At 43.5% G+C, this 18255-nt stretch overlaps 1 protein-coding gene across 1 annotated transcript in view; it reads right to left on the bottom strand.

Annotated features, from left to right (window-relative positions):
* Positions 1 to 16269, bottom strand: part of mttp (microsomal triglyceride transfer protein) — a 52623-nt gene extending 36354 nt beyond the window's left edge. The window contains exons 1-4 of the mRNA XM_078569113.1: positions 16056 to 16269; positions 8228 to 8415; positions 6499 to 6642; positions 646 to 753 (exon numbers count right to left, since the gene is read on the bottom strand). Coding sequence (XP_078425239.1) covers positions 646 to 753; positions 6499 to 6642; positions 8228 to 8415; positions 16056 to 16116 — 501 coding nt within the window. The 5' untranslated portion in view covers positions 16117 to 16269. The remainder of the gene's footprint in view (positions 1 to 645; positions 754 to 6498; positions 6643 to 8227; positions 8416 to 16055) is intronic.
* Between the last annotated feature and the right edge of the window lie 1986 nt (positions 16270 to 18255).

Consider the following 18255-nt stretch of genomic DNA (forward strand, 5'->3'; position numbering starts at 1 on the left):
CAACGCGCATCATTTTACGCTCGAGCGGGTCGGGCAGGCACCCGCCCGCCGAGGTAAAAATTCTGCCCGTTGTTTTTTGCGGCAGTTACGGCAAATTTAACTTTGCCATTTTTAATGGGCAAACCCAATATATACAACAATACGCAGGGGAAATGGTGATGTGGTGGTAATATCACTGGACTAGTGATCCAGAGGCCCAGGCTAATGCTCTGGGGGCATAGATTCAAACCCCACCCATGGTAGTGTGTGGAATTTAAATTCAGTTTTTAAAAAATCTGCAATTGAGAGCTCGAGGGTGACCATGAAACTATCATTTTCTTTTGGCATAAAATCCCATCTGATAAAGGGAGTTTAATATCCCCTTTAGGGGAGGAAATTTGCTGTCCTTAACCTGGTCTGGCCTGCACGTGACTCCAGACCCACGGCCTAGCAAAGTCACCCATTCCAGGGGCAATGAGGGATGGGCAACAAATGCTGGCCTTGCCAGTGACACCCACATCCCGTCAGCGAATAAAAAACAGATCAAAGTTAGCGAAAATCAAACGGATTTAGATTAGTGAGTTTGAATTGAATATTTGGATTGTGAACCCACCCACCACCCTGAATGATATAGATGGATCATTGCGCAAAGACAGGCAGGGTTACCTCGGTCACACTTGTAGATTTGAACTGCACTTGGAACAAGCTGGTCAGGCCTCTCTTGATGTTCCGAATTATCACCGGCTCATTTGAAAATGAGTAAAAGTTTTTCACCTGGAGAATGAAAAAGTCAAGGTTAAAGTGACCCCACTTAGGGTTGGAAATAGGTTTCAGAATGCATCGCCAACAACAACTACTTGCGTTTATATAGCACCTAGAACTGGGTTAAAAATGTCCCACAGGAGCATAATCAGACTAACTTTGACACCGAGCCATGTAAGCAGATATTGCAGACCAAAAGCTTAGGCAATGAGTTAAGGTTTTAAGCAGCACCTTAAAGGAGGAGAGAGAGGTAGGGAGGTTTAGGGAGGGAATTCCAGAGCTTAGGGCCCAGACAGCTGAAGGCACAGCCCCCAGTTGAAAGAACGAAATCAGGGATGCACCGAAGACCAGATTTGGAGAGTAACCCTCTAATCATTTGTCATTATTATGAATTGTGTACTTTCTGGTCATTGTCAATTATCCATGTGTCTTTATGATAGGATCTATGGTGCTGGAATGAACTTTATTTCCATTGGCAGGATGGTTGGTAACCTGAGGTCAAAGATTTAAGGTAATTTGCAAAAATACCAGAGTGGGGTGAGAGGAGTTACTTTTACATGGTGAGTTGTTGTGATCTGGAATGCGCTGCCTTGAAAGGGTGGTAGAAGCCGATTCAATAATAACTTACAAAAGGGAATTGGATAAATACTTGGAAAAGAAAATATTGCATGGTTATGGGGGAAAGAACAGCAGGAGTGGGACTAATTGGATAGCTCTTTCAAAGGCCGACACAGACATGATGGGCCGAATGGCTTCCTTCTGTGTTCTATGACATTTGGATGAGTTACTGGAGAACTGGCTACTGTGGGATCATACTCCACTTTAAATCAGAGTCTTCAGGAGAGAAACAGACAAACGTGGGGAGGAAAAATCTTCCTAAAAAATGTACCCAAATAATGTACCTTTCAATACAGGGATGGTCATGTTGCAAATTTATTCCAATGACCCCAGGATACAATGGTTTATTTATTACCTTTTCTCTCCTGTTGTGTTATGGGTATTGAGGAATAGAACAAAGCCAAGTAAATGGAGTTAAGAAGGAAAGCAGGCATGATCTAATTAAATGGCAGCACCGGTCAAAGAAGCAGGCTACCTCCTGTTTCTATGTTCCTACCCAAGTACCAGGTTTTGGTCCAAAGGTATGGTAAAAGTTCCACAAAGTCATTCAGAACATATTGGGAACCAGGGTACATGAGGTCAGGGAAAGGGCATCTAATTTGTATGGGTTTGGCAGCTGACCCATGGCACTGGGGTACAATGTTGGGGGTCTGCCAGTCCATATGGGCAAGTGTTAGGCGGTGGGGGGGGGGGTTATATCTTGTTCCTCATACCGTCTTTTGGATGGGACAGTAAGCCAAGGCCATGTCTGCTCTCTCAAGTGGACAGCACTATTTTGAAGAAGAGTAGAGAAATGCTCCCTGATGTCCTGACCGATATTTATCTCTCAAACAGATTATCCGGTCATTATCACATTGTCGTTTGTGGGATCTTGCTGTGCACAAATTGGCTGTTGCATTTCTTACATTACAACAGTGATTACGCTTTGTTGGCTGTAAAGCACTTTGCGATGTCTGATAGTCGTGAAGGGTGGTACATAATGTCACAGAGTCATTATGGCACAGAAAGAGGCCGTTCGACTCATCTAGTTCATGTTGGTCTTCTTCCTATTTGCCTCCGCTTCCTCCTCCTCCTCCAACCCCTTAGGTCCATTCGTCCTCTCATCGCGGAAGCCGATGATGAATTATATTAAAAAGCTGGCCACGGGCACTCCAGCTAACATCCCTAGCCTGACACCCCTTAATGGGGTTGGCCCTACTGCTTCCTTCAGGAAGCCAATCCTCCCCAGCATATTGGGGGGGTCTTGGCCTCTGCGCTTAGACTGGCTTCAAACAAGGTTAGAAAATTGGGAACTCCCTTGTCGAGCAGCTCCCCCCACCCCGGCCTTACCCCCCACCCCCACCCTCCAGCCTCTCCAGAACATCCCAGTGAAGGCTGGGATCTGGAATAACTGGGTGACGGTCTCTTCAGTAGAATCCTCCACCCCACCACTGGAATTAAGGCAGGGGTTTTCCCAAAAGCCCACTTATGGCAGCCACGTAACATCCACCTAAAATGGAACGGAGGACCAATCACCAGACGAAGGTGCACTTTACTCTGGAGGTGACAACCTGTGAGTGCAAAGTCACAGATAAACCTATTAATATTTTTTAAATGAAGATTACTAAACAGCCTGACTTTTGAACTGCCAAGCTGGCCTATCTGCTATTAGTAGCCTCTGGGGTCCTAGTCCTAGACTCTGAACCTTAAACGACACTCAACCTTATTACCGTGAGTGTGTAATTAACATTTTTATCACATAATAATCGTTACAACACTTCACGGAGTTAAAGAGCACAATCCAGTACAAAAGGTTGTGAGTTAGCATTTCTTACGAAGCAGCGAGGTGCCTTGTAAAACTGTCATTTACAAATCAGAGTTAGAGCTCCACTCACAGGGCAGGGTTTTCCAGTCTCGCCTGCCTCAGGAATCGTCATGGGCGGGGTGAAAAATTTGACGGACAATGGACAAGGTCGTCATTGTCGTCAGGCGGAAACCTGGGACCAGAAAATTCACCCACCAAGAACCTTTATTTTTCATCTAGGCAGAGTCCTCCTGACAATTACCATACAATAATGAAAAAGTCGCTTGGTATTACAGGACTTGAATATTGCGGAAAAGTGAGACGTGTCCTGAAGCTTTGCCCCGTTGCTTTCCCCATGGCAATGCCCCAGCCAATCAGAGTAGATTTGCCAACCAATCAGCACCCTTTTCTTCAGTAAATATAAATTGTCGTGATTGTTTGAAATTTGGCATTCTTGCCTTTGTCCTGATGAGTGCAGGGTGAAAAGTTTTGGTAACATGTCTCTCTTTTCAGCAATATTCAAATAATAAACAAATATTTTCCCAAGCCTGTTTGATGAAACTTACCAACAGGAATCCTCATAAGAGACTTGTGAATGCAAGTGTGTTCAAAAGCTTTTGTTTGATTCTGTTATTTGATTCAATATTAACTTCCATAAGGGTATCGGATGTATATTTCAAAAGAAAACACGTTTGCAGGACTATGGGGAAAGAGCTGAGGAATGGGGTCTAATCAGATAGCTCCTTCAGAGGGCCAGCATGTGCACGATAGACAGAATGGCCTTCTTACAAGCTGCATCATTCTTCTTCCGTTCTCTGCCAAAGGCAGGTCAAACCCACAGTGCCACAACCTCTACTATGGGTAGGGAAAGAAGGCAGGACCCACATCCACTACAGCCCAACAGGAAAATTAAAGCCCGTACTGTTGGCACCAATTTGAACCACACTGGCCCTCCAGCCACCTGGCCTGGTGACCCCCCCCCAACCAAACCCCTCACACCCTCCAGCGCTATGGTTGTAGTACAAATCCAGCCTGAATCCGGAGACTGGCTCTGACCTGAAATGGGAGCGAAGGGGAGAAAGACTCCCCGGAGGAGGAGGTCTCATTCTGCTATGCTCTGGGGTCAGTTCTGGCCCCTAAACCTAATTTAACCCTCCATCAGTTTAGTGTCAGTTCAAAACTGAGAGTTTCAAACCGTTAAATTGTAATGCCAACAGTGGGTTGGGTGTATTCCTGGAGGCCTCATCATATAACCTTCCGCTGCCCCATCCCCACACTCCCAGCATTGATCTATCAACATGACCATCCTTGCCTGCCTTCCCATGGCCATTTCAGAAGCAAGTAAACTCTTCGCTACCCGAATGATTCTCAACTTAGTCAGATGGTCCTATTTTCTTGTCTTCGATGTTTGCTTTTTTTTATATAATTATAAGACAAATATGTTGTCAAAGACTTTTTTTTTAAAACAAGCACACATGTTTTTCTAACATCTGGATGAACTGTCTCCCTGGATTTTGTTCACAGCAGAGCCCAGAAATCAATGTTCAATTCCTGGAGGCTCCAGGGCAAGGCTGGAGGGTTGGCAACCCTAGCATTAAGCTTGGGCTAATGCATGGATATAACCAGTAATATCATTTGTGACTGTACAGCTCATCTTTCCCTGGCCACTGACAGTAAATCCTAGGCTGAACTTTGAATTCATGTGTCACTCACAGTGTCTGCCAAATTCCTGTGACTGCACTATGGTTGCTGAGATTTATGTGTCACAATTTCATTGGCCTATTCTAAATCTAGACACCACCCCGCATCAACTGCTTAATCAGATTAGTGATGTAATGACCATCAGGAGGTCAAAGTACCACCAGTTACCTAACAACAATAAATAAGTTCACTGCTGACAGATTTCTTATGAAACTGTTGGTGAAGAATAGAATCAACCCATTCACAAGATGACAACATAGAGATAAGGGGACAGATACCTGGCCCATTGTAGTTCATGTGCCCAGGAAAACAATTTCCATTATCGGCTGCAATGTCAACTAACTGATCCTTGCATAAGTTAGAGGTTTTTGCCTTCACTCCCTTATCCAGTTCCTTCCAAGTCTTGATCACTCCCAGACCTGTGATTTTTATTGTTTAGAAGGACAAGGGCAGCAGGCACTACCTGGGAACAACATCACCTGTAGGTTCCTATCCAGGCCACACACCATCTTGACTTGGAAATATATCACTATCGCTGGGTTAAAATCCTTGAACTCCCTCCTTAACGGCACTGTGGGTGTACCTGCACCACATGGACTGCAGCGGTTCAAGGAGGCAGCTCACCACCACCTTCTCAAGAGCAATTAGGGATGGGCAATAAATGCTGGGCCTTGTCGGTGATCATGAATTAATAAAGACAAAATTTCCTTACGTGAAGATGTTCTTCTTGACATCTGACCCTAAATTCTCCTTTCTCCAGTCCCTGTCTCTTTATTTTGGTATGCTGCAATATATTGAAATATTGCTGCGGACCTAACTTTCCTAGACTGGTTAAGGTCTGGTTAGCTTCTATCAGGTCCCCCTAACCCCCATACACATATTCAAAGCTTAAAGGGCCTTTTGTCACTCCTGTTTAATAAATCAAGTTTAATAAATCCTAGTGTCCCAAGGCTGTTGACGTTTATGAATTTTAGGGGTGAAATCTGAGAAGGAAAAAATGGGCTTGCCTTTATATAGCATCTTTCACATCCTCAGGATGTCCTGAAGAGCATTACAGTAAATGAAGTACCTAGATATGTAGAAGATCCATAGAAAATAGAAACAGAAGTAGGTCATTCGGCCCTTTGAGCCTGCTGCACCATTCAATATGATCATGTGAGGCTGATCCTCTGTCTTAATGCCATGCTCCCGCTCTCTCCCCATATCCCTTGACGCCTTTGGAGTCCAGAAATCTATCTAATTCCTTCTTAAATATAGTCAGTGACTTGGCCTCCACAGCCTTCTGTGGTAGAGAATCCCACAGGTTCACCACCCTCTGAGTGAAGAGGTTTCTCATCATCTCAGTCCTAAATGGCCTACCCCGTATCCTGAGACTGTGACCCCTTGTTCTAGACCCCCCCACCTCCACCAGCCAGAGGAAACAACATCCCTGCATCCAGCCTGTCCAGCCCTGTCAGAATTTTATACGTTTCAACGAGATCCCCCCTCTCATTCTTCTAAACTCCAGGGAATGAAGTGTAGTCACTGTTGACATGTAGGAAAACGTGGCGGCCCAATTTACACACAGCAAGCTCCCACAAACGGTAATATCATAATGGCCAAATAATCTGTTTTTAGCTCAGGTCTATCATTAAACAGCACAGCACTGACAGTACCTTCCCGCTTATCCAGTGTATCAGAACTGGGTTCTTCAAAGCTGCCAGGTTGCTCTTTCCTAGAATTCCGCCTGCGGTGGTGCCCTTAAAGATGTTTTTTTTGTCAGTTCGTTCGCTCACATTTTCAAAGTTGACATCAGTTATCTGGGAAAGGAGAGCGTACAGCAGTTACATGTAAACTCAGCGCCAGAAATCCAAAGTCAAAACAAGGCAGTGAACTGTCATAATCCGGATCACCCCACCTGCCAGGGCAGTGGAAACAGATTTAATAATAACTTTCAAAAGGGAATTGGATAAATATCCGAAAAGGGAAAAACATTCACGGGGGGGATGCGGGGAGTGAGCAGTGGAGAGCGGGACTAATTGGGTAACTCTTTCAGAGAGCCAGCAGAGGCACAATGGGCCAAATGGCCTCCTTCATTACGGCCCGATTCCATGATTAAGCTTGTAAAGATTATTAAAGTATATGTCACTGGGGTTAGATGGAAAACGGAACGGATAGTCAGGGGATCTGGTGTGGAGCAAGACAGCTGGGTTTACTCGCAGGAGATTGGTCGCTGTTCCGTCATGGAGAATTGGCAACCTAAAGTCTTACCCACTAATGGCAAAGATCCTGGAATCACGGATGTGGGTGCTATGATTTCCTGTCCAATGGACAGTGGATTGTGGAGTGTGCTCCTGAGATTTCTCAGTAGCTGTTCCGGTCAAAATATACCCTAATAATGATCGATATTGAAAGGTTTTCTATATGTGCTGGGAATTGAGTCTGGCAGAAGGTTTTACTGGAGGCAGGATCATACCGATGTCTCTCCGGGAGATGCAGCTACACACATCCCTGCGCAGGTCTAAAGCGTCAATGAACCACAAATGGGGTGGCACTTACAAACTTGCGAAAAAAACGCTCCAATCAAATAATTGGGATGAAACAGCATGGGTCAGTCCTAAAATAAAAAAACATCAAATACTGGAAGTACTGTGCAGGCCTGGCAGCATTTGACACATCACCACAGGATAGAGAAAAGGGTTGGCAACTCAGGTTAGAGGTTTCACCACATGGCCTCTTAACTCCAACGGCCCTGCCCAGTCAGGCGAAAGGTTAATAAAAACAGAAAGTGCTGGAAAAGCTCAGCAGGTCTGGCAACGTCTGTGGAGAGAGAAACAGAGTTAACGTTTTGAGTCCAATGTGACTCTTCTTCAGAACTCTGAACAGAGATGCTGTCAGATCTGCTGAGTTTTTCCAGCATTTTCTGTTTATGTTTCAGATTTCCGGCATCCACAGTATTTTGCTTTTATCTAGGTGCAAGGTTAAACCTGGGAAGGGAGAGGGGCAAATTGGGAGAGAATTCGAAATGTACAGGACATAGTGCAGACTTAAAATAGTGTTCACCAGAGCAACTATCGCTAGACATCTCCACCTGCCTTCCTTCCCTCTGTCATCTGTGGAAGCAAGTAAAAACACACTGGGGAGGGTGGATGGTTGATACTGTTTTGGGATTGTCTGTTACTGGGATCTTCCTGTTCTTCATGGCTGAGGGTAAACAAAGTTGCAGGAAGTGGTTACACAGGGAGCGAAGAGAAGATAAAGCAAAGGAGAAGACAATAGGAAATATTCTTCTGTCTCTCCCCACCCAACCACCCTTGCCTCCAGCACAGGCACATGGGGTCAAACAGCCTCCTTCAGTATCTTATTACTCTATGATTAAAATGGTTACCATTAAACAGGACCTACCATAATTCTAATAAGTTGGTCCTCTTCATTGCTTGAATTTCTCCATAACAAGTCAACATTGACGTCGGATGCAATTTTAAATCCAGCACTCTTTCGGTCTGTTCCTTTGCCCCTGTCTAACAGTACCTCCACGGTATAACTGTATCTGTAGGTCTTCTCCGCATTAAACCTTGGTCCACCCTGTGGTGCTAGTTAAAAAAGAAATTAAAATTAAAATAAATAGGGTTCCCTTGATGTGTTCTTGCAAAGGAGTATCTCAGGTAGCATCACTTTGTTTCGATCTGTGTCAGTTCTTCACACATCAGAAAGTTCACCATAGCTTGCTTCAGGAAACCAACCTGACAACAGTAAAGAGAAATAGAGGAAAGTGGAAGAGACCTAAGTGAAAGGGAACCAGATTCTGCATGTACGCTGATGACACCCAGCACCACCTCACTTCTCTCTCAACCCCTCCACTGCCTTTGACTTGTCAAACTGCTTGTCTGACATCCAGTCCAGGAGGAGCAGAAATTTCCTCCAACTAAATATTGGGAAGACCCAAGCTATTGGTCAGTCTCTGCGACAAACTTTGATCCCTAACCATCGATTCCATCCTTTTCCCTGAAGCTTTTCTGAGGCTGAACCAGACTGTTCACAGTTTTGCCCTCCTGCTTGACTCCGAGCACAGATCCACACCATCGTTAAAACCACCTACTCCCACCTCTGTAACGGCCTGTCTCTGCCCCTGCCTCTGCCTATTTGCTGCTGAAACCCTCATCCAGGCTTTTGTGAGCTCCAGATTTGACAGCTATTTCTCTGCTCTCCTGACCAGCCTCCCATCTTCCACCCTCCGTAAGCCTGAGCTGATCCAAAGTTCTGCTGCCCGTATCCTAACTCACACCAAGACCCATTCAGCCATCAGCCCTGTATTCATGGATCTGCATTGGCTCACAGTCTGGCAACACATCAATTTTAAAAATATCATGCTTGTGTTCAAGCCCCTTCAAGGACTCACCCCTCCCTATCTCTGAAATCTCCTCCAGCCCCCAGACTCCTCTGAGGTCTCTGCGCTCCTCCAGTTCTGGCCTCTCAAGCAACCCCGATTTTAATCACTCCAAAATTGGCAGCAGTGCCTTTAGTTGCTTCAGCCCTAAGCTCTGGAATTCCTTCCCTAAGCCTCTCCACCCCATCTCCTCCTTTAAGAGGCTCCTTAAAACCTACCCAACTGACCGAACTTTTGGTCACCTGTCCTAGCATCTCTACGTGGCTCAGTGTCAAATTTTGTCTGAAGACGCTTCCGTAAAGTGCTTTGGACAGTTAAGATGTGACAGCTGGATTGCGACAGAAAATAATCGTGCAGACTTTTAATACATTAAACATATAGACAAATTATTCTCACTCCAACTCAATTAACATTTTCTCCCCTGTTTAAGGTAGCTACAGGCAATATTCCCAGGCTGATTGGTTAAAATAAGATTCTGTACACTGTAAATATTTGATGTTGGATTAATTTTAAAGATGCCAAATAAATGCAAGTTTTTGTTGTTGTGCACAAAGGGCTGGTTAATTCAACAGCTAAGGTGAATTAGTTTCTAACTGATGAGGCTTCACCTATTTTCTTGGATCATTATCTCACGGCATTAAAGGCACAGTGTCCAATTATACCCAGATGCACTTTGATTGTGGAGTGACATATTGCATTACTCTCCTGTCATTATTTATTGGGAGTAATCAGTGAGCTTCTCTATAACTTGTGAAACAGTTCTCACTCTTAATCCTTTGTGTTGTCTATTCTGAGGTAGAGATCATCTCATACAAAAGGTAGGTGTGTGTGTGTTTTACAGTTCACGCAGGGAGTCCGAGTTGCTGTGGCGACATGCACATTTTACATCTTGAAGTCTGGAGCTATGGATAGTGATGGGACAGGCTCCAGCTTCCTTTCCATCATATGGCTGACCAGGAATCTCTCCTGCTTTACACCTGCCATTGGCGTGTGTTGGAAGGATTTGCAGGTTGATACTCAACCTGTTATGAATGCACCTTCCTTGGCCATCAAGTCCTGGGATGGGACTCGAACCCAGGGCTTCTGGCTCAGAAGGCTATAAAGATAGGTACTGCATAAAATCGATCAGGGTCAGAGTGATCTCTCAGACTCGTTTTGATCGCCTAAGGGGTCGAAGGGAAATTTCCCAGATATTTTTTCCCAAATTGACCTGGGTTTTTAGCTTTATTTTGCCTGTCACATGGTTTCAGGTAGGGTAGTGTATGTATTGTGATGCACACAGCATCAACCTTATTTGAATGATGAAATATTCTTCTGATGAAGAGTCATACGGACTTGTAACGTTAATTAACTCTGTCTTCCTCTCCACAGATGCTGTCAGACCTGCTGAGTTTTTCCAGCAATTTTTGGTTTTTGTTTCAGATTTCCAGCGTCCGCATTATTTTGCTTTTACCCTAATTTGGGACAGGTTATGAATATTCATTTTTACCCATGTACTGATTTGCCATTGGCTGGTTTGATGTTCTAATGTCTGGTTCACTGGGATGCATGGGTACGGATTGGTTTGTTGCTATTCTGGAGTTTCCTTTCCTTTCCTTATAACTCGTTCAAATAAAATTCCTTTAACACTTTTACAGTCATTTGTCTATTTAAGTTGGCTACCCACTGCATTAAGATGGAATACAAGGGAATTTTACACAACTTGTTAACAACCTTCTCGTTGCGATCTGGGAATTTCTGTGAATTCCTCGCAAAACCAATCCACGAGGCTTTAGGTTGCCCTTTGGCTTAATTTATGCTTCAGGTTTGCGGACATTCCTGATTTAATTACTATTCTACTAAAATAATCAGGTGGAATTTAATGCCGATTACCCAGCAGCACTCGGTGGGCTAGACTTCTGCCCCCGCCCAAGGTCCTTGATCCTGGGGAAGGCCCATTGCTGCCCAGTGAGCAGCACTTAATACAGTGAGCCTTCCCAAAAAGAGGTGATACAGCGCTCTCACTGGCTCTCCAGCCTCCATTAAATACCGCCCGTCATCAACAAGAATTACCATTCTATGGTTTATAAGAAGAAAATGAGAGACTTGGACTCCTCAATTTTGTAAGGAAGTAACTGAGTGATGACCTTGGGGAGGTGCAAAAGACAATAAGCGGTAATGGAAAAGGTACAGGTTCAGAAAATGTCTTCAAATGAAAGGGTGGGAGTATGGAATATACTACCCGATCAGGAAAGGAAATTCAATGGTCATCTTCAGAAGGGGAATTGTAAAGGAAAGAATTTAAAGGATAGGATAACCAGGCAATGGAAAAAGACTAAAGCATTAGGACTAAATAGATAACTCTTTCAAAGAACCAGCACAGGCACAATGGCATAATGGCCTCCTTCTGTGACCTATGATTCTATGAGTAGGACAAAGGGACACTAGTTCAACCTAGTAATCGGAAAATTACTGATATCAGAAAGCTCTTTGTACAAAAAGTGATCAACACGGGGAATGGATGTCTGGGTAGAGCAGATCAAAACCCCGGAATCATTTAAGAAATTTGACATGAGTACACTGATGTTGGTCTGGAATAAGTCAAATTGACTTCCAAATCTTTATTAATCTTGTAACTGTGGGTGCAGGCAACCAGAGTAATGATTGATCCTAATTTGATAAATAAATTCAGCCTTAATTAACGTTACTGAGAAGTAAGATATGTTGCTGAAGCTTTCCATCTTGCACTCATCAGGACAAATGCAAGAATACCAAATTTCAAACGATCGCAACAATTTATACCATAGGAAAAAAGTGCGTAGATTGGTTGGCAAGTTGACTATGATTGGCTGAGATGTTACCATTTTTTGAATTAGCCAGGAGTTTGGGTAGCATATAGTTCCCTGTTGCTTTCTCCATGGCAACTCCTGGGCCAACCAATCAGCACCCTTTTCTCCTGTAGTATAAATTACGATCATTTGAAATTTGGCATTCTTACGTTCATCCTGATGAGCGCAAGACGAAAAGCTTCCTTTCAGCTATATTCAAGTTCTACCAAGTGACTTAGTTAACAAAGGATTAAGTTTATTAAATTAGAAAAAAATTGCTGGGGTGCAATTTTAAATTCCCCCAAAGAAGTAAAAGAATTTGCCGGATTATAAGGAATCAGGAAGACTGAAGAAATTATAATCTAACCCGTTCATCAGGAAACTTTTGAGGTCGAGTTCAACACTGGTTTTACACCAATGTGATATAAAACTCATGCTTTGTGTACTTTTTGCCCCAGTACTTCATCTGTATCGACTCACTGACCTACATTCACTCCAAGTCCAGCAATATGCTGAATTTAAAATTCTCAACCTTGTTTTTAAATCCATCCTGACCTCACCCCTCCCCATGTCTGCAACCTCTTCCAGCCCCACAACCCTCCAATATATCCACATGCTCTCTCAATTCTGACCTCTTGAGCATCCCTGATTTCTATCCCTCCGCCATTGGCAGCCGTATCTTCAGCTCCCTGGGCCCTAAGCTCTGGAATTCCCTCCCTAAACCTTTCTGCCTCTCTCTCCTCCTTTAAGATGCTCCTTAAAACCTAGCTCTCTAACTAAGCCTTTAATCACCTGTCCCAATATCTCCTTAAGGGCTTAAGGGAAACACCCCTGTAAAGCACCTTAGGACATTTCACTGTGTTAAAGATGCTATATAAATGCAAGTTGTTGTTGTATTTGTGACCTGCTCCCTCCCCAACCCCGCAGCCCCTGCACAGATTCCATTTACGAATTCACACCTTACAGTTTCACTGATCAGCATGTTGGGACACTGAACTCCAAGGTCATTTACATGATGTGAGCTGCAACTCTATATCCCTCCCTAGACACTCTACAGAGATGCTCGGAAGCACTACTATCTACTGATAGCAGACCAGTGCTGGTGTCTCTTATAGAATACAATATCTGTGACAATGTGAAGGACACTCACATTTGAAAAGTACTGATTGTATTAAAGTGCATGATAAGTTAAAGTCTTCACAGACTCAATGGCACAAAACCCCATTCAGCATCTTATCAAAATGTGATGTTGTCACAATCCATAAAACTTGGTGCAAGGGTCAAACCATTAATGCAGGTATTTGAGTTGGAAATCTGGGGGTGAAACTTAACACCAGTGACTCAGACCTACCCCGGAAGTCCCTGTGTTTCAATGGACATAGTAAATTACAATGATGAGATCTTACTGTTGTTGGTGGAGTTTATAAATGCCACAGCCTTCTCCATTACACAACATGCAGTGGTTCAAAAATATTTTTGAATGAAAAATATCAAATCCTAACTAAAATCAATCAACTGCAATTTTTTATGTCCCTCTCTCCCTCGCTAGAATTGAGAGGTTCTAACCATCGGGAAAGGCTGAACAGCTAGGGTTCTTATCTCTAAAGAAAGAGAAGGCTAAGAGTTGACTTAATAAAGATATTTAAAATTTTGAAAGGGATTTAACAGAGTAGATGTGGAGAAGATGCTTTCACTTCTCCATTGGGAGAGTCCAAAACTAGAGGCTATAAATATTAGGTAGACATTAATAAATCCAATCGGGAGTTCAGGAGAAATTCTTTACCCAGAGAGTGGTGAGAATGTGGAACTTGCTGCCAGAGGGAGTGGTTAAAGCAAACAGCATAGTTTCATTTAAAGTAAAGACATGAGAAAGAGAGGAAGTAATAGAAGGATATGTTGTTAGGGTTGGATCATAAAAAATAGGAGCAGGAGTAGGCCATTCGGCCCATCAAGCCTGCTCCACCATTCAATAAGATCATGGCTGATGTGATTGTGGTCTTGGTTCCCCTTTCCTGCCTGTCCCCTATGACCTTGACTCCTTTGTCGATCAAAAACCTGTGGGTTGGGAGGAGGCTCGTGTGGGGCATAAATACTGACATGGGTTGAATGGTCTTTCAGTGCTGTAAATTCTTTTTAATTCTATGCTTAGTCTTCACAGCCCATTATTAAAAACAAACCTGTAAGTAATTATTACATTAAGATTGAAATTTTGGGGAATGGCACCAAGTGGGAGGATGTGAGTCTGCATCTCCACAACTCCACCGCACCAATTGACCCCAACCCAAGCCCCAATCCCCATCCACCCATCCACACATACATTGGGTTTGCAATCACAGAAAAGGATGGAGCTGCACTTACTGAACAAAAACCATTTCCCAGAGTCAGGGAAGCTCAAGAGGCATGTGATCAGTGTCCTAAATCATGCCCCTTAAAACTGGAATTGTAGTGGCATTAGCAAGCAGAATAAAGTTATAAAATAATCCAGAAGTCTGGACTAATGATCCAGGGTTCAAATCCCATACAGCTGTGGAATTTAAACTGAATTCATTAAATAAATCTGGAATAAAAAGCTAGTCTCCAGAATGGTGAACATGAAACTACAGGATTGTCGTAAAAACCCATCTAGCTCATAAATGTCCTTTAGGGAAGGAAATCTGCTGTCTTTACCCAGTCTGGCCTACATGTGACTTCAGATCCACAGCAAGGTGGTTGATTCTTAACTGCTGTTGAAACAGCCGAGCGAGCCACTCAGTTGTATTCAAGAAGGGTGCTCATCACCTTCTCAAGGGCAGTTAGGGCAATAAATATTGACCTTGTCAGCAAGACCCACATACCCAGAATTAATTTTTAAAAGTTTTGAAAGTGATGGGAATGGGAAAATACATGACCAGGAAAGACTAGTTTATGGTCATTTTCAAACTTCAATACCCTTCAATCGCCCACTCCTTCAAATATCTGTTCAATCCTCCTGTGGGGTTTTCCACACTATCTCCTTCCATGGGCTGCCCTTCTCCAAATCCACAATCTTCTACGTAATGTAATTAAATCTAAACTACTTCTCTTTGCTAAGCTTCAGCTCACATCCCCAAGTTCTAGAGACTGTGGCAATATTGGAACTATTTTCACGGCTCAATTTATTTATTCCTTGATGAATTTTGACCATTGGAGTAATATCTCTTCTGAGGCCTCTTCTTCCCTGGAACTAGACAACCTATGACCCTTTAACCCCTCCACCTGACTCAGTTGCTTTACGCTTGGCTCTCAGTTTGGTTGTCATGTGACAATCTCCTTAAATGCCTTGATGTGAACATTCTACCTAATTTTAATTGTGTGCAATTTGTGGTGCAGTAATATTCTTTGTGCAGATGAGAACAACGTTTTATGCTCCCGTTGGTTCCCATCGCTAAATGAATGAAATAGCTCCGAATCAGAGGAGAAAGAAATTAAGATTAAAATAAAGGTCATTCATCCCGGTTAGGTCTTCCTGGATTCCATATTACATAGAGAGGGATTGCGTAGAATTTACAGCACAGAAACAGGCCACTCGCTCCAACTGTCCATATGAGCCTCCTCCCACCCCACTTCAACTCACCCCATCCGCATAACCTTTTATTCATTTCAACCTCATTCACTCAGCAGCTTCTCCTTAAGTTCACCTGATGCCGATCATCTCAGCTACTCCTGCGGCAGTGAATTCCCACCACGTTCTGAGTGAAGGAGTTTCTCCTGAATTCCATGTCAGATTTACTGGATTCACCTTTCTCCAGCCTCAGCACCCAACGAGTATCTCTCTATTCTTCCAAAACTACAGAACAACGAAGAGTGAAATGCTCGACACAATCAGCAAATTGTTGGTGTTAAATGAGCTGATTTTTGTATCAGCACCTTGTCATATTAATTGAAGACAGATAAAGGATACAAAATTAAATAATAAACACCAGATAGAATGAATGATGTAAAAATGCAGATAATTGTGGCCTCAGACCACACACACACAGGAAAAATGAAAGACACCAAGAAAGCAGCACCATGTACTCACTTTTTGTAGAAGTTGAAGAGGAGACGACCATTAGGATTAACAGCACCCAAAGTGTTGACATTTTCAACACAGCGTACTCTGACAGGCAGAATTAGAGATGGGCAGTCTCAAAGAAACCACAAACAGGGAGAGGGGAATAGACGAGGAAAATAAAACCAGCTCCGGCGAAGGAAGCCACTGAATGGAAAGAGTTAGGGCAGAAACTTTAACGTTTATCTAGATGGAACAGAGGTCAGAATCCAAACTCCACACAGTGGTTCTAGATGCTTGGGTTAAATATTAATCAGCTGTGATTTGACACGGATCCTGGAATCAACTGGGACAAAAGCATTCCAGGTCCTCATTTCATCGGAATGAAAAGGCACATGATTCATTACATTCACTCAAGCTGATAAATCATCAAAGCAAAGTCTTGGTTATCCCCTCCAGTGTAACTTTCTGTCCGTTTTACAGAACTTAAAATGGTCAAAATTAACATGGGAAATTCCAAAGGCCTCTTTGAAAAGGGTCAGGAAAGTCGTTCTTGTAGGTGAAATCCCAAGGCATGTAGGAAGCTCCTAAGTTTGATCCTAAATTCCACCCCCATCCTGAATTCACTGATCTCACTCAGGACTATAGATGGCTGTTTCACCTGGTCAGATAAAATTGGGCATGGTCCTCATGGGGGAAAAGAAAGACTTGCATTTATATAGTGCCCTTGATGACTTTAGGAAATCACAAATTGCTGTACAGCCAACTAAGCACTTCTGAAATGTAGTCATTGTTATAATGTAGGAAACACAGCAGCCAATGTGATAATCTGTTTTAGTAATGCTGGTTGAGGGATAAAGTATGGCCAGTACACTTAGTGCCATTGGTCTACCTGAGAGGGCAGATACAGAGTCAGCTTAACATCTCATTCAAAAGACAATACCTCCAACAGTGCAGCACTCCCTTAGTATGGGAATGTCAGCCTGAATTTTGTGCTCATGTCACTGGAGTGGATCTTGAACCCACAGCCTTCTGACTCAGAGATGAGTGCGCTACCAACTGAACCATGGCTGTGCAGGGATCCCAAATGAAAAAGGTTGTGACCTCTTACCCAGTAAACTGGGCTCCAGCAATCACTGCCAAGGTTAACACATGAATACTGCCCACTCTGATGAGGGCACCAGCTAGTGGCAGAATGGCACTTCACTGAGTCAGCTGAGCACTCTCTTTATATCACTGGCCCTCACAATGCAATGTAAAGGCAGTGACCCGAGTCACTCATGACAATCTGGCCTCTGGCACAGTGGAAGAGTTTGCTCCTCTAAGCACAAATGGACTGAATTACGAGGTAGGGATGGTGCAAGAGAAAATCAGATGTGGATCCACTCCAAACCACTCCCCCCCCCACTACTCTAATCCTAAACTGCAGGTTAAGTTTCTGCTGGAAAGAGTCAGGGAGAAAAAAAAATGGGACCGTGTCTTTAAATAGCTTCACGGAATCACAGAATTGGTACAGCACAGGAGGAGGCCATTCAGTCCATTGTGACTGCACTGGCTCTCCAAATGAGCAATTCACTTAGTGCCATTCTCCCGTCTTCTCCCTGTAACCCTGCACATTCTTCCTTTTCACATAACCGTCTAGTCACCTTTTGAATGTTTCAGTTGAACTCGCCTCCACCATACTCTCAGGTAGTGCATTCCAGACCTTAGCCACTCACTGCATGAAAAAGCTTTTCCTCATCTCACATTTGCTTCTCTTGCCAATTACTTTAAATCTGTGCCCTCTGGTTCTTGATCATTTCATGAGTGGGAACAGTTTCTGCCTATCTACTCTGTCCAGACCCCTCATGATTTTGAATAGCTATCAAATCTCCTCTCAACCTACTTTCCTCCAAGGAGCACAGTCCCAACTTCTTTGACCTATCTTCATAACTGAAGTTCCTCATCCTTGGAACCATTCTTGTGAATCCATTCTGCACTTAAAGCAGGATAAGAGTTACTGAACTCCAGGCAGCACTAACACATGCCAGACATTGTAGAGATACGCTTAATGTTTCAAGTATGAATGGGTTCCAATGTCGGATGATTGATGATGTGATGGTTATGTGGAGTTGGAGTTACATAAAGAACTGCCTTAAGTGGAAAGAAGAGAACAGGAGCAAAGAATTTCAAAACGTGGTTGCTTGTTCTCCAAAGGACTGGAGTTAAGAGTCATCGTTTCTTACTGCAT

This window comes from Cetorhinus maximus, chromosome 1, assembly GCF_964194155.1.
Source record: "Cetorhinus maximus chromosome 1, sCetMax3.hap1.1, whole genome shotgun sequence".
Classification (NCBI taxonomy): Eukaryota; Metazoa; Chordata; class Chondrichthyes; order Lamniformes; family Cetorhinidae; genus Cetorhinus; species Cetorhinus maximus.